Genomic DNA, 15,025 nt, shown 5'->3' with positions numbered 1-15,025 from the left:
TTGTTGGTCTTTTAGCATCCCTTATAGTCTGCTTGCTCCCCTCCCCCCAAAGTAATAACTACCTGACTCTGCCAGTTAATTACACTGGCATCCTAGTGGTAACAGAGCCAACAACATGGTTGCTTTTAAAAACAACAACAACACTAGGTTGTATTTTTGTATATCACTAGCATGAAACCTATTCAAAGCAATATGAACTGCCTTGACATCCTTGTGCCAAACTTTGCTTTGTCTATGGCAGCAAGGGATTCCCTGCTTCCTAGGAGAATGCAAAAATCATACAGGCTAGTTTACTGTTTAACTTTGCAACAATATTTTTATAGTATACTATCTATCGGAATAGATCCTGATGCTGCAAACATTTAGATGCATTACATACCAGGCAGTAAACCCACACATCAGGGATGCATGGAAGCTCATGCTCAAGCCTAAGGAGGCTGCTGATTTCATTTCTGTCTGCAGTTCCTTATCCACACCAAATACCACTCTGCCCCATGCTTTCCAGCTTGTGTTGGGAGGAAACCAACCGTGATCCTTGCCTTGGAGTTTATCCAAACCTAACAAACAACAAAATGTAGCCAATGTTTGTTCTTGGCTTACTGATTCTGGTTTGTTGGAGAAAAACAAATCATGTTCCCTGGGTTGGACATAATACTTAACCAGAGATCATGGCTTATTTCTCCCTGGTGTGATTGGGAAGTAGTGCAAGTACCCAGTTTGGTGTGCTCATGGGAAACCATTAACTATGGTTGACCATGACGTACAAACTGGACTGTCATGTACACACAGAGATTCCACACATTTGGGGCTTACAAACAGTGTAGCTATTTCTGGGGAACACTCCTGATCTGCAACTTAGTAATCTGTCCTCTTTTAGCTCTTAGTTTCCATTTTAAAAGCTGACACATTTTAAGTAGGGCTCCAAGCGATTTATATATCAGTTAAGATTCAGAACTAAGCCTCTGATTTTTTCATTTATTTTTTTTAAAGCATGTGTGCTATTTGGCTACAGATAGTGATCATGCAGCTTTGCTCTAATCTAGGGAACTCGCCAGAGATAATTCAGCCAGATCATCTAAATGAAGCTAACTGGAAATTATTAATTCCATGGGACTGATGGAGAGAAGATGCAGTAACAAATGATGCCTTTTTATCTCTCTCTCATAGGCTATTTCATTCCTGACACCTCTGGCTGTCATTTTTGTGGTGAAAATCATTCGACGGACAGACAAGACTGAAATTAAGGAAGCTTTTTTAGGTAAACTGAAAATCATATTCTTGTTTTTTCATTTGTTTTTTATCGGAAAGCTATTGCTCTCAGAAAATGTGGGAGGAACATTTTTATTTCTTTCAGGAAGCATGTGTCAGATGTTCTTATACCTTTAAAAGGAAAAGTAAAACAAAAACAACCAACATTTCCTGGGCTTTGTTAGGCAAGAGCTTTTATTTCTCCTGAAACCTGTGTTCATTACAGCACCTTAAAGTCAGCAGAAATTACCGATAGAGCAGTAAAGAACAGGCAAAGGTGAGAGGAGTGGGCGAAAGCTATGTGGCAGTGGAAGGTTGTATTAAATAGTGTTTCTTTCTGTCCTTGGGGAGATGAGCAGCATTGTGCGTGTTTGAATTTCTGCTGCAGCTATTTGGAAGAAGCCTACATTTCTTCTTGTGGTAATTGATCTAAAGAGAAAGAGTGAGAGATTTCTAAACTTTCTAAGTGAGCCCCACACCAAAGCCTTATATTATCATTCAGACTGCCAGGCAGTTTTAGGCTAAACCCAGCAACCTTTCCCAGGATCATATATGATAACCAGGCACAGAAAAGTTCAAGCCATGGCTTGAAACTTGAAGCTGCAGTGAAGACAAAAGAACTTGTAGTACACTCTCAAGTTTGCAGCCAACACTCTGTGCTTTTTGAACTGGGTGCCTATCTGACTTTTAGAAGACGTCTGAAGGCACCCTGTTTAGGGAAGTTTTAAATGTTTGATGTTTTATCATGCTTTTAATATTCTGTTGAGAGCCACCCAGAGTGGCATACAAATAATAATAATAATAATAATAATAATAATAATAATAATAATAATTTATTTCAGCAACTTCTGAAAGGTTTAAGGATCCCCACACCTGGTGTGTACACAAAAAATCCAGGAGTTCACTTAGAGTCCAAATCTTCCTATGTATCCCCAGTTTGATCTTCCTTTGCAGGTGTCATTTGATTTCAAGGAAGAAAGGATTGTACTCTTTCATTTGAAGCCAAAGCAGCTATCATGCTAGTGGCATCACCTGTCAAAGTAGCCTGTGGACAACTGGGGACTGGAAAGATCTAGTCACCTCCCACTACACTCCATCAAACCAGTTCTATCCCTCCCTTCTACCCCTTTCCACTCTATTTTGCCCAGACCACCAGAGTTACATGTCCCTTCCTATTACATTAGCCTTTTCAGTGGCTTTGCTTTTTAGCAAATCTTTATGGCCTCTCCAAATGCTACACAAGGAAATAGACACATTTGCTTTGAGCAGTCACTGAGGACGTGCTCTCATGCCACTATTTCAAAGCACCTACTTGAGTCATCTGAAGTGTGAACATAAACAAGAACTGCGGGTGGGAGAGTTCCAATTCCACCACAAAACTATTGACATCCCCTGCTCATTTACCGTTCATAGTTATTTTCTTCATACCAGCTGCAAAGCTGTTTCATGGAACTTGTTCCTTGGAATGGCACATATTTAATGTCAACTTTGCCCCTTCCAGCACTGTAGCCTTCATTACTTGGGTTGTCTACCTCTATTGCAAAAAAGGATACTTTCAATCACGAAAGTGTGAAGTGCCTTGCCACATTCTACCCAAGAAAGCTGTTTCTTAGGAGCTGTCCAGCACTTTTCTGCTGGCACATAAAGCGTGAAAGAATGCTATTCATACGACAACACCTTAATTTAATTCTGGCTCCTCAAACCAGAAGCATCTCGGAGACAGGGTTAACACTGGTTAAGAAAGTGAAATACCTAGGGGTTAATATGACTGCCAAGAATGTGAATCTGTTTAAGGATAACTATGAAAAATGTTGGATGGAAGTGAAAAAGGATCTAGAAATATGGTCGAACCTGAAGTTATCATTGCTAGGCCGAATTGCTGCGATAAAGATGAATGTATTGCCAAGGATGTTGTTTTTGTTTCAAACATTGCAAATATTAGATAAAATGGAGTGTTTCAAGAAGTGGCAGAGAGATATCTCTAGATTTGTCTGGCAGGGCAAGAAACCTCGAATAAAATTTAAGATATTAACCGATGCTAAGGAAAGAGGTGGATTTGCCCTGCCAGACTTAAAACTTCATTATGAATCATCCACTTTTTGCTGGCTGAGAGAATGGATGCTTCTTGAGAACACTGATGTGTTGGATTTAGAAGGTTTTAACAACGTTTTTGGGTGGCATGCATATTTGTGGTATGATAAGGTCAAAGCACATAAAGCATTTAAAAACCATATTGTCAGAAAAGCACTGTTTAATGTTTGGATAAGATACAAGGATTTGCTTGAAAATAAAACCCCAAGGTGGCTGTCACCAATGGAAGCGAAGGCTCAGAAAAAGCTCAATATGGAGGCCAAATGGCCGAAATATTGGGAAATTTTGGAACAAGAGGGAGACAGATTAAAACTGCAGAGTTTTGAAAAATTAAAAAATAGAGTGCGAGATTGGCTTCACTATTATCAGATAATGGAGGCATATAATTTGGATAAAAAAATTGGCTTCCAGGTGGAAAAATCAGAATTGGAAACAGAACTGTTAGATCCCAAAACTAAGAATTTGTCAAGAATGTATAACTTGCTATTGAAATGGAATACTCAGGATGAAACGGTGAAATCTGCTATGATTAAATGGGCACAAGATGTTGGACGCAATATCATGATGGCTGACTGGGAACAGTTATGGACCACAGGTATGAAGTTCACGGCATGCAATGCCTTAAGAGAGAATATAATGAAAATGATATACAGGTGGTACATGACACCAGTCAAGCTTGCGAAAATTTATCATCTGCCCGATAATAAATGTTGGAAATGTAAAGAAACTGAAGGTGCATTCTTTCACCTTTGGTGGACATGCCCAAGGATTAAGGCTTTCTGGGAGATGATCTATAATGAAATGAAAAAGGTATTTAAATATACCTTTCTGAAGAAACCAGAGGCCTTTCTCCTGGGCATAGTCGGCCAATTGGTGCCAAAGAAGGATAGAACTTTCTTTATGTATGCTACAACAGCAGCAAGAATACTTATTGCAAAGTATTGGAAGACACAAGATCTACCCACCCTGGAAGAATGGCAGATGAAGGTGATGGACTATATGGAACTGGCGGAAATGACTGGCAGAATCCGAGACCAGGGAGAAGAGTCGGTGGAAGAAGATTGGAAGAAATTTAAAGACTATTTACAGAAATACTGCAAAATTAATGAATGTTAGAATGATGTTGGAATGAATTTATGTGACTTTAGCAGAAATGTTATAAAGGTTTAGGAAAAAACAGACTGTTAATTGGTGAAAGGAGGGAAAGTAAAGTTATATTAATATCAAGATAAATTTACAGGACAAAAATTTGAAAGGAGGGAAAGGATTTGCTGAAATGGAAAAGTGACCTAGAATACAAAAAAGGGAGGTGTGAGGAGGTCAAGGAAATAAGCTAATGAAAGAAAACAAATGGGAAGAATTGCTGTATTTTTTTTTCTTGACTTTTCTTTTTGTTTAAATGGCTTTTAATTCTTGGTTTTTTTCTTTTTGATCTTTCTTTTTTCTTTTTTGTATTTCATCTTGTTTTGTTTAAAAGGATGTTTTTTTGATGTTGCTTTTTGTACTTAAAAAAAAAACTTTAACAAATATCTTATAAAAAACAACAACAAACCAGAAGCATCTCAAGGTAATACCACAGACTTGTGCTGCGACATTCTTGCACTTCCAATGAATCCTTTGAGAGGCAAGTAACCCTTAAAAAACGATTGTTCAGAAATTTTCAGGACAATTGAATGACTTCAGATAATTGCTGGATGACCCTGTGCTTCCTTGCCACCTAACAGTGTTGCACAGTGCTATGACTCTGCAGAAAGGAACACTGAGTAACAAAGCCCTATAAGTTTGTCAACAGAGGCCATGAAATGCTGTTCTTTAAATAGTAAACAGGCCTTTTTATACTAGACAAAATAACTTGTTGTTGAGCAAGAACTCCATGACAAGTGAGAAGCCACACATATTTTGCTCAAAGATGGGGAATACTAAGCTATTGGTGGGCTTTTCTCTCATACTAGCACAGCCTTCATGCCACTGGATATGCAAGATTCCAGGTGTAGTTAGTTCAAAATATACATAAGTCTCACTGTGTGGCCTTTTAAAATCATCACCTTGAATTAGAGAGCCATCATGAGATTTTAAAACAGGCACCCCCAAACTCAGCCCTCCAGATGTTTTGGGACTACAACTCCCATCATCCCTAGCTAATAGGACCAGTGGTCAGGGATGATGGGAATTGTAGTCCCAAAACATCTGGAGGGCCGAGTTTGGGGATGCCTGTTTTAAAACAAAACACAAGACCTCATGGAGCAAGTCTCACCTAAGTGATCTATCTCAAAATATTGCAGGATGCTTTTTAATCAAAGCCACAAGGCAGTTGGGGAGAAGCTTTCTTTCACTTTTAAGGATCTGTAGGTCTCAGCACTTGGCAGTTTTCTGTATAACTTTTCTGTATGCTAATGAACTGACCAACATCCCCTGCTTGTCCTTTTGGTTGGATTGGTTGTTGCTTCTTTGATTGCTGGCTTGCTGGGACCCATGTGCTTTCTCCTGTCCATTTTCCTCTTATCTCCTTGACTCAGTACAGGGCTGACCTTCCCAGTGTAACTTTGGAATCACAACCCAGCTTCCTAATTGGTTAGTAGTGTTACTTTATTTAGATATTTATAAACCATGTTTTTATAGGAAAGCTAGCAAGGTGATATGCAACCTGAAAACATGGCACAAGAACAGTAACATTTGATAAAAGCTGGTTGGAGAAACAATGAGACTTTTAAAGACCCGCTAAGCAGTACAGTGTTTAAAAGATGAGAAAGCATGGATGACTCCTGCCATACCTCTGTTGGTAAGGCATTTGACAGTTACACTAAAGGCTCAGTCCCTGTTAAAGGCTGACCAAACCTCAGGAGTGTGGGAGACTACCCAACATACCCCAGAAGATCTCTTACTGAGGTAGAGCTTAAGAAATCAGGAGCCTTATGGGCTCCATCAGTGCTATATGTGTAATTGGAGCCCACCACAAAACCATCTATCTCACCAATAAAGAGGCAACTTTAAGACACAACCCCACGATGCAAGAAAACCAAGGAGAATTGGGTATTTGAGTTGTATCTGACTACTGTAATTCATACTCAGAGGAGATCTACTGAAATGACTAACTTGCCCATTGATTTTAGTGTGGGTTCTCTGAGAATAGCTTGTATACAATATTTCAGATTGTAAACCACCCTGTGATTTTTGAAGGAAGGGTGATACACACACACATACACACACACACACACGCGCGCGCTTTGAATATTTACAAGCTATGAGTTAACCTTACTAAAGACTCTTATTTCAATCTACTTCTGAGTTCTCAATATATTGAACACTTAAAATGTATGGTTGGAATTCAACATCATGCTAAGGAGATTGTTCCCTCAGTGCAAGCATTTCTGCTTCCCAGGAGGGATGATCTCCCTTCTCTATTCTGAGGGTTCTTCTGACCTTCTTGAATAGATTTGGGGAGGGAATGTGGAGAGGAGAGGGATGGAATATCCTGTTGCACCAGTGCAACAACTGACTTGAATCTGGCTCTATATGCTGTGGTTCTGGGTTATTATGTTCTTGTTTCATTTTGTTTTTTAGCTGTTTCCTTGGCTCTTGCTTTGAATGGAGTCTGCACAAACACTATTAAATTAATTGTGGGGAGGTAAGTCCTGGAATATTCCAACTGTTGACTTGAGCTTTGCTAACTGTCAAGTAACCATGAACTTCTGAATGGAAATGGTAATCAGGAAGTTTACATAAATAAAAGTTAGTACAAAGGTAGTGTAATGATTGCAGCACCTGTCCTTGTAGAATAGGAAACTGCTATATAAAGGATGGAGATACTAATGGCTTGTTCTAACAGTTCTGCTATTCTTTAGAAATATCTAGTATGTGTGGGCTCAGTAACACATCTGAAGGTATTAATCTTCTGTACCTGAAATAGTTCATTGTGCATAAGCAGGAATAATGCAGTCACCTTATGAAACAGTATTCATATCCAGCATTCCTTCTTCCAGTAACTACCTCGCATGAACCCTTTTTTCATATGGCCAGTGTGGAATCACAACAATTGTTTTAAATGCCCAATAGAATGAACAATATAAATGGAGTTATAGTTACAGGTAGGTAGCTGTGTTGGTCTGCTGTAGTTGAAACAAAATAAAAAATTCCTTCCAGTAGCACCTTGGAGACCAACTAAGTTTGTTCTTGGAATGAGCTTTCATGTGCATGCACACTTCTTCAGAGGTGCAGGTATTCAGATAGAAGCTATAAAAAACAATCTGGCAGCCAGAGTTCCACCCCCACCCCCACATTTTATAGTCCTTGAAAATAAAATCTCATGAAAATAAGTTTCAGTACCAAGCTCATAGTCACACTGAAAGATTATGGAAAGTTACTGTGGAATGGACTGGACATAGTTAGATTTCTTCCTAGAAGAGCATTAGGCGTTTTTGCTAAATAACTAGTAGCGAGAACATAAAAGGTCAAAGAGGAGGTGTCACTTAAATGATGGTTAAAGGGAATGTAATTTTAATAGTTAACAACTGCCTCACAGAGAATGTGCAGAGGAATTGTGGCACATTGCTTGGTCAATATACAAAATTTTAAGCAGGGAAATATGCATTAATCAGCTGAATTTTGTATATTTTCTTGTCATTATGCATAACCCACAACAGGCCTTTTGGGATTATTGTTATGTATAATATCAGATAAAGGGCCTGATGTCAAGCTCTGTGCTTCTCCTGCTCCCTCCATCCCAGTTATTTTGCATTCAACACTTGCTGCAGCAATATATCTTAACTCAGCTTTGGGGAACCTTGGCTGTCTAGATCCACCTTCTCCAACCTGATGTGCCTCTAGACTTTTTTGGACCACAACTCCATCAGCATGGCCAGTGGTTAGGGATGGTGGGAGCTGTAGTCTAAAATATCTGGAGGACATCACTTGTAGAAAGCAGCTCTAGATAATGCTGGACTACAACTCCCAATAGGCCTCACCATTGACCAGGGCCATAGGTTCCTCATCTTTGTGTTATCTTACTCTCTTTCTTCAATCTGGTGTGTGAAAAGGGGTCATTACTAGGAATGTGTAGGCTTGGTTTGTTTTCCTTACATTAGCTTCTCAGGGTTACTCAGTTTGATTCACACCAGTCTGTCTCTCTCTTTTAGCTTTGTTTCATAAGCTGAAATCTCTGTCAGCTTCAAAAGAAAGACTTATAATAATCTGGAATTTAGTTGTGCTTTCTGCATGACATATGGGCCCATACCACAGTTTTCTCCATTTCCCCCTCACACACAGTTCTGGGCTTTTCAGAGTTGAAGAAACTGAGGCCCCCAGAGATGATGTTGGACTACAGCTTTCTCATTCCTGACTGATGGTCATGCTGGATGAGGGTAATGAAAGCTGAAGTCTGGCAGTGTCTGTGTTGGTTTGGTAAAAGGGAAAATAGATATGATAGAATAAAAAGTGAATTCCCTGGATGCCTAGATCCAGGTTTGGGGCAAGTACTCTCTGGTGAGAACCCCAGCAGAGATTTAAAATAACAAAATATGCAACAAAATAAAGTGTGGAAATATAAGACCTTCAAAATATCACATTCTAAATTGCTTCCAAATTTCTCCACTTCCCTTAGCATAGAAAGAGACCACACATTTGGTAAGTTAGAAATGGTTTACTTACAAACTCTTCAAAGGTCAGATTCAGGTGCTACTCCATACAGCAGCAAGAAAAGACATGCAGCTTTACTTAGGTTCCAAAAGTCGTAAATGCTTCTAAATCATTTGTATAAAAACACAAAGATGGTTTGCTTAAGCCCCACTGTCTAAGCTTGGATGATCTAGTTTAGACTTCCTTACTGGTAGGGTTCACATGGTGGAAAAAGAGAGAACAAAGTGTTTAGTAACTCTTCCTCCCAAGGTGAGAAGTTGTGACCTAGCAAAGCCTGGCAGGACAGCTTACTCTATGGTCTTAACCCCTTCATGCATTAATTAGAGCTAAGCTTGTCGGCTATATAAGGCTAGATAAATCCTACATTCTGGAGGACTACAGGTTCCCCTTCCCTGATATATATAGTAAATGTACTTTAAAACTGAACTATCCAGTTAATTTTCTAAAGAAACTGCTCTGCACTCTGAAACTCATCTATTTCTTTACCAACACTATGTAGTAGGCTGTTAAGAATTCCTAACAACTTTCATGGCCAGAGCACTCTAGATTAAATCACCAAGTAAAATTGATTTCCTGCAGCACCCTTGCTCAACAGAAAACAGGAGGAAATGAACTCCCGCAATGTAAACAGTCAGTTTAATGTAATTATCACTTTGAGGTTTTACTAATGGCTGCTCTTTCGTTTCAAATGTCCATGGTGTTCCTTGCAGACCTCGTCCCGATTTCTTTTACCGCTGCTTTCCAGATGGAGACATGAAGTCTAACATGGACTGCACAGGCGATCCAGATGTGGTCTCCGAAGGCAGGAAAAGCTTTCCAAGTATCCATTCTTCCTGTAAGTTCATCCCAAAGTAGCTCCACATTTTTGCTCACCTCTTTTCTTTTCTTTTCTGCCTTTATTCCTCCTGAGGGCTCAAGAGTGATTTGAGATGGAAGGAATGTCCAGGGCTGCAACTTAAAAAGAAATGTTTTGGGTCTAAAGGACTAGCAAATGTTCTTCAGTACTGCATACTGGGATGGTGAAGGGTGGCAGCGAAGTCAGGAAAGTTTGAGCATGCTGGCGGGAGCACCAGATTTTCTCTGCCAATCTGAACTGTCGCAACCTTGCTACTATGCTGCCCCACCTGCTCACTATCCTGGTATACAGCAGCAAAGCCTCTCCTTGGGAGGCCAGGTTCAGAACTCTGCCCTCCTCTACCAGGTGCTCCTGAGAATGGCCTGCCAGCTACTTCATCAGTCCCTGTTTTTTGGAAGGCCATGAGTTTTTAAAACCTTGATAGGCCATCATACATGGCTGGTGAGCTGCATTTTGTACGTTGTACCGCAAGTTGTTCAGGCTTGGTTTACAAGATAAGTAACTGTATAAATTTAAATGAGGAAATAAATGATGTGTTGGAGCAAGTGCAGCCTTTGTGATCGTCATCTCTCTTGGCAGTCTTTTGTTCAGCACCTGTCATTTCTGTTGGGATACTGTTATTGTGTTGTTGTTTTTTAAAGGAAGAAAGAAACCTACATAAAAAACAACTGCAGGTAGATGCACCAGTAACACACACCCAGCAAATTATGTACAGAAGAATGCAAAAGAACACTGTCATTGTGCATGCAGAGCTGTCAGGCATTCACGGAGAGTGGCAGCTACTCAAGTGCATTGCATTTGAATGAATAAGTAATCTGCTTTGCGAAAATTGCTGAAAGATTAGCAGTGTTGTTAGAGAAGTGGCTGTAGAATTATATGCATGCTTTTGATGGAGTTTGATCTGAGACGCCCCTTTCCAAAATATATAGGATCTCTTGAAGAAGCAGTTGTCAATAACTGACCATGCCTGTGCAAAGTTGACTTTGGGCAAACCAGTATCTCCTTAATGGTTTCCACTAGGGCATGTCTGGGCCCTCCAGAGATGGATTAATGCTGAAGCAGGAAAAGAGGGGGTGAACTTGTGACTTTGTGAAACAAGTGAGAGCCAGGCGGGAGATGGAAGTGAGAGGGTTGGTCTTATTTGTAGCCAGTTAATTCAGCAGAATGGCATTCTGCTAATATATGTTGTGTTGTCATAGGGAACCTCAGGCCTGGGTGCTGAAGGTGGCCTGCTAAATCTATCAATCCATGATTCTTCCCAGGCCTTCTCCCTCCTCAGGCCACATTTCCCACTTGCCTGCTCCACACTCTTCTCAAATGCTTTCCCCCTTGACTGGAAGGTGCTCTTTCACTCTTAATAATGCCTGTTGCTTGCCTGGATGGAGAATAGAGAGAGATGTGCATGTGCAGAACCTTCTGGCTTTTGCATAGTTGAAACATAGCCTACAATAGAAAAAAATAGTGTACTTTGGCCTTGTCCACTATTGGAATGTGGCACCCTTAAATTAAGGTTACCAGATTTTTTTCAATGAATCCGGGGACACTTTTCAACTTCAATGGATTTGGTATGGGGACTGATTTGTAAATCTGGGGACTGTCCCTGGGAAACAGGGACATCTGGTAATCTTACCTTAAATCTGTCAGTGAATGAATGTGGCCCTCAGATTGAAAATGGTTCCCCACTCTTGTTGTAAACACCATTCAAGGTTAGTTCAACAAATTTTCACCAGCACCGGTTGCATTTGGAAATATTGCAACAACAACAACAACACAACCCTTCTTTTGCTGGTTTTCATTTTTTTTACAGTAAGATTGTTTTAAAAATGTAGCTGGCTCTCTCAGAAAAGAATGGCAGTTGCCATGATTAATGCATGATGAGTCTCTTGAAAGGAGAATTAAAAGCAGTCTCCTATGATTAAATATAACCCCCCCCCCAGGTTTGTCTGAACATGGGAAGGAAATTGTAGATGAAGCTAACATGTCACACACTATGAGTAAAGAAGACCAGTTGAAAACAGATGATCTTCTTAGTTCATAATATCAAATTCTTGCTATGTGAGGTTCCATTTTCTTGACAGTGTTCAGCAAGGATTGGATTGGCATGTTTGACATATTACATAACATTTCCCACCTTGGTCCTAGAGCCAGATCATGCATTACCTTCTCCGGTTCTTTCGAATATTTAACAGCTGAAGTGAGAAAGCTGCATAACGCCAGAAGAAGGAATCCAATGAACACCTCAGCAAAGGGGAAGAGTCATGTAGTGAGATTAGAAATCCATTACCATGGAAGCCCAAGAAAATGCCTTCTAGGCTTTTCCCCTTCTAAATAAATGGATTGTGATTCTGGATGTAGTTGCAGGGAAGGAGGAAGAGCCAGGGGACAGATTTTCACTTCAAAGTTGGCCTTGAGTTCTGCTCTTTGATCACATGCTAAGAAGAAAGTGCTGCATTTGGGTTCAGCATTATACTGCCTGCAAAACATGCTCACTCTACCTGACGTGGAAGTCCTGGCCTCCACTCACATGAACTCCATTGGAAGGGAGATACATTTCAATGAATCTCACTGCCTGTCTTTATGACATGCTTTTGGATAGTAACAGAATGTTGGCGAATATTCTGTGATTTTCCTCTTCTCTTTATGCCTTGGATTTATTTCCTACTGAAAGCAAAACAAGACAAATCTCACATCTTAAAATCACATCTTAAAATCTCACATCTTAAAGAGGGAGGGAAAATTGCTGAATAGTTTGCTTTCACATGAATCTGCAGTCCATCCTCTTGTGTACATCTAGTCCTAGATCTGCCAGACTTAAAAAACCCCAAAATCCTCTGCTATCTTTCTACTTTATTAACGAGCAAGTGTGATAGCTGAACATCCAATAAGCAACAACATATTCTTACCACCAATGATCAGTGGGTGGTAGGATCAAAACATGCTTTAAATCATACAATTTGCTCTTGGCATCAAATGAGGGTGATTTCTTTGCAGGCTGATTATGACAGTGCTAAAATGGGGACTGTTTGATATGTCAGCCTGTCCTTGTATTATTCTTATTCCAGGATGTATTGCTGAGTGTTTCTCTTTATATACCTCCTTTTTTGCTGGGAGAAGGCTGGATGTTGCTCGGATGTATGTCAGCCTGTCCTTGTATTATTCTTATTTCAGGAAGTATTGCTGAATATTTCTCTTTATATAATAGTAATAATAATAATTTCTTATTTATACCCCACCCATCCTTTTTTGCTGGGAGAAGGCTGGATGTTCCTCGGATGTGTAGGAAGACAATTAGCTGAGTAGCCCCTGAAATAAACTGATGAACAGAAGTTGAGAAAAGTGTGTGGCTCATGAAGAAAGGCCTTATTTTGTGCTCTGTCAGTCTTTTTATAGATGCTGGTGTCTGTTCAGCTGGCTGCAAAACAAAATTAAATGAGAGAGCAGAGGAATACAAAAAGAGGCTCTCGGTCTTTCAAAACATACTGCTTGTTTACAGAGATGTTGATTGCCTATCAGTTTCTTAAGAGCAAAGGACTGAACATAGTGATTAAGAACATGAGCCTTGCATGCCCCTATTCAAATGTCAGAACAGCCATGGAGTTATTGGGTGATCTTTGACAAGCCACTTATTTCTCAGTCTCTTCTCCCCTATCTTCAAAATAGGGTTAATATTAATAATACTGATTTCCCTTACAGAGCCATAAAGATCGTTCTCAGCATGCATGTATAGTGGTACCTCGGGTTACATATGCTTCAGGTTACATAAGCTTCAGGTTACAGACTCCGCTAACCCAGAAATAGTGCTTCAGGTTAAGAACTTTGCTTCAGGATAAGAACAGAAATCGGGCTCTGGCAGCGCAGTGGCAGCAGGAGGCCCCATTAGCTAAAGTAGTGCTTCAGGTTAAGAACAGTTTCAGGTTAAGAACGGACCTCCGGAACGAATTAAGTACTTAACCTGAGGTACTACTGTAATGTGCTTGAGTACTCACAAAGTCCTACACAAATGCCGAGTACCATTAGTAAATCAATTCCATGTCAGCCATAAAAATGAAGCATAAGGAAAGCCGTTGGGTTTATCTGTTGGGTTTTGTCACAGGCAGGAGCTTTTGGTCTGGCTCACTTCTAGAAATTGACAGACAGGTGGCGAAGAAAGGAATTTGAGAGTTGGCTCACTGAAAAAATCCAAACCAAAGTTATTTCCAAAGCAGCCAGGAATAGTGCAAAAGAAGAAAGCCATAAAAACTTGCAAAAGGATTTAGCAAAGCTAAAAAGATCCTTTTTGAGCACCATTCTCCATCAGGGCCAATCATAATTAAATGACACAAACATTATCAGATAAATCTCGAAGGTACCTATGACTTCATTATCTTGTAAAAACAAAATATATTATTGTTAGATTTTTATCCTGCACTTTCTCCAAGGAGCTCATAAAATATTACTATATTTTGTTCTCTCCCCTTTGGTTTCAATGATGGCCCAATGCCTATGGAATTCCCTTCCTAGATCATGTTGTATGTCCTCTATTTTGAAGGTTTTTAAGTGGGATTTGAATGCTTTTTTTAAAATTCCAAATTCCTTTTGATAGATACTTTTCTGGTACTGGTCTTTTTATCTGCTATTCTTGCTGCCTGGGTCTGCACTTGTATTCTCCCCCCATTTGAAAGAGGGGGAAACATTTTTAAAGCAGGAAGAATAAGAAGGAAACAACTGGAAAGGAAGGAGCTGTGATGGGTAGATGGATGCAGTTGCTTCAGGAAGCACTAGGGGAGGACATACAGCCCCTAGGCTAAGGGCTACTCACCTGTGTTCTCTAGAGACCAGTATATGTGTTTTAATTGAATAAGATAGAAACGTTGGCAACCATTCCATGTACTTTAACAGAATAGTCAAATGGTACTTCCAGATTGGACTTGTGGCAGGTTCAAGTAATCAATGTCCTAATATCCATGCCAAGTCAAGAATATACTTTCATAAGGGAGGTATGTGGCTTGAGTCCTGTAGGGTAATTCATCAGCAAATTAATAATGTGTCACTCTTCGAATATTTGTTGGAGAATTTCCGCTGGACAAGCGTCTCTTGTTAAGTGTAATTTTGGCTTTAAACAATGTCACAGAGTGAGAGTGCATGGGAAATAAACTCTTCCGAGGCCATCATTTGCATGCAGTAAAGCAAATCCAGGCTGACCAGATGTCCAGCGATAAA

General features: G+C 39.9%; 1 protein-coding gene across 1 annotated transcript in view; it reads left to right on the top strand.

Annotated features, from left to right (window-relative positions):
* PLPP4 (phospholipid phosphatase 4) overlaps positions 1–15,025 on the top strand; it is a 101,221-nt gene that overhangs the window by 51,394 nt on the left and 34,802 nt on the right. The window contains exons 3-5 of the mRNA XM_053389033.1: positions 1,168–1,258; positions 6,901–6,964; positions 9,681–9,805. Coding sequence (XP_053245008.1) covers positions 1,168–1,258; positions 6,901–6,964; positions 9,681–9,805 — 280 coding nt within the window. The remainder of the gene's footprint in view (positions 1–1,167; positions 1,259–6,900; positions 6,965–9,680; positions 9,806–15,025) is intronic.

This window comes from Podarcis raffonei, chromosome 5 (genome assembly GCF_027172205.1).
Source record: "Podarcis raffonei isolate rPodRaf1 chromosome 5, rPodRaf1.pri, whole genome shotgun sequence".
In the NCBI taxonomy this organism is placed as follows: Eukaryota; Metazoa; Chordata; class Lepidosauria; order Squamata; family Lacertidae; genus Podarcis; species Podarcis raffonei.
Note: the sequence above shows the minus strand (reverse complement) of the source record. Positions and strands in the feature narration are given on the sequence as shown.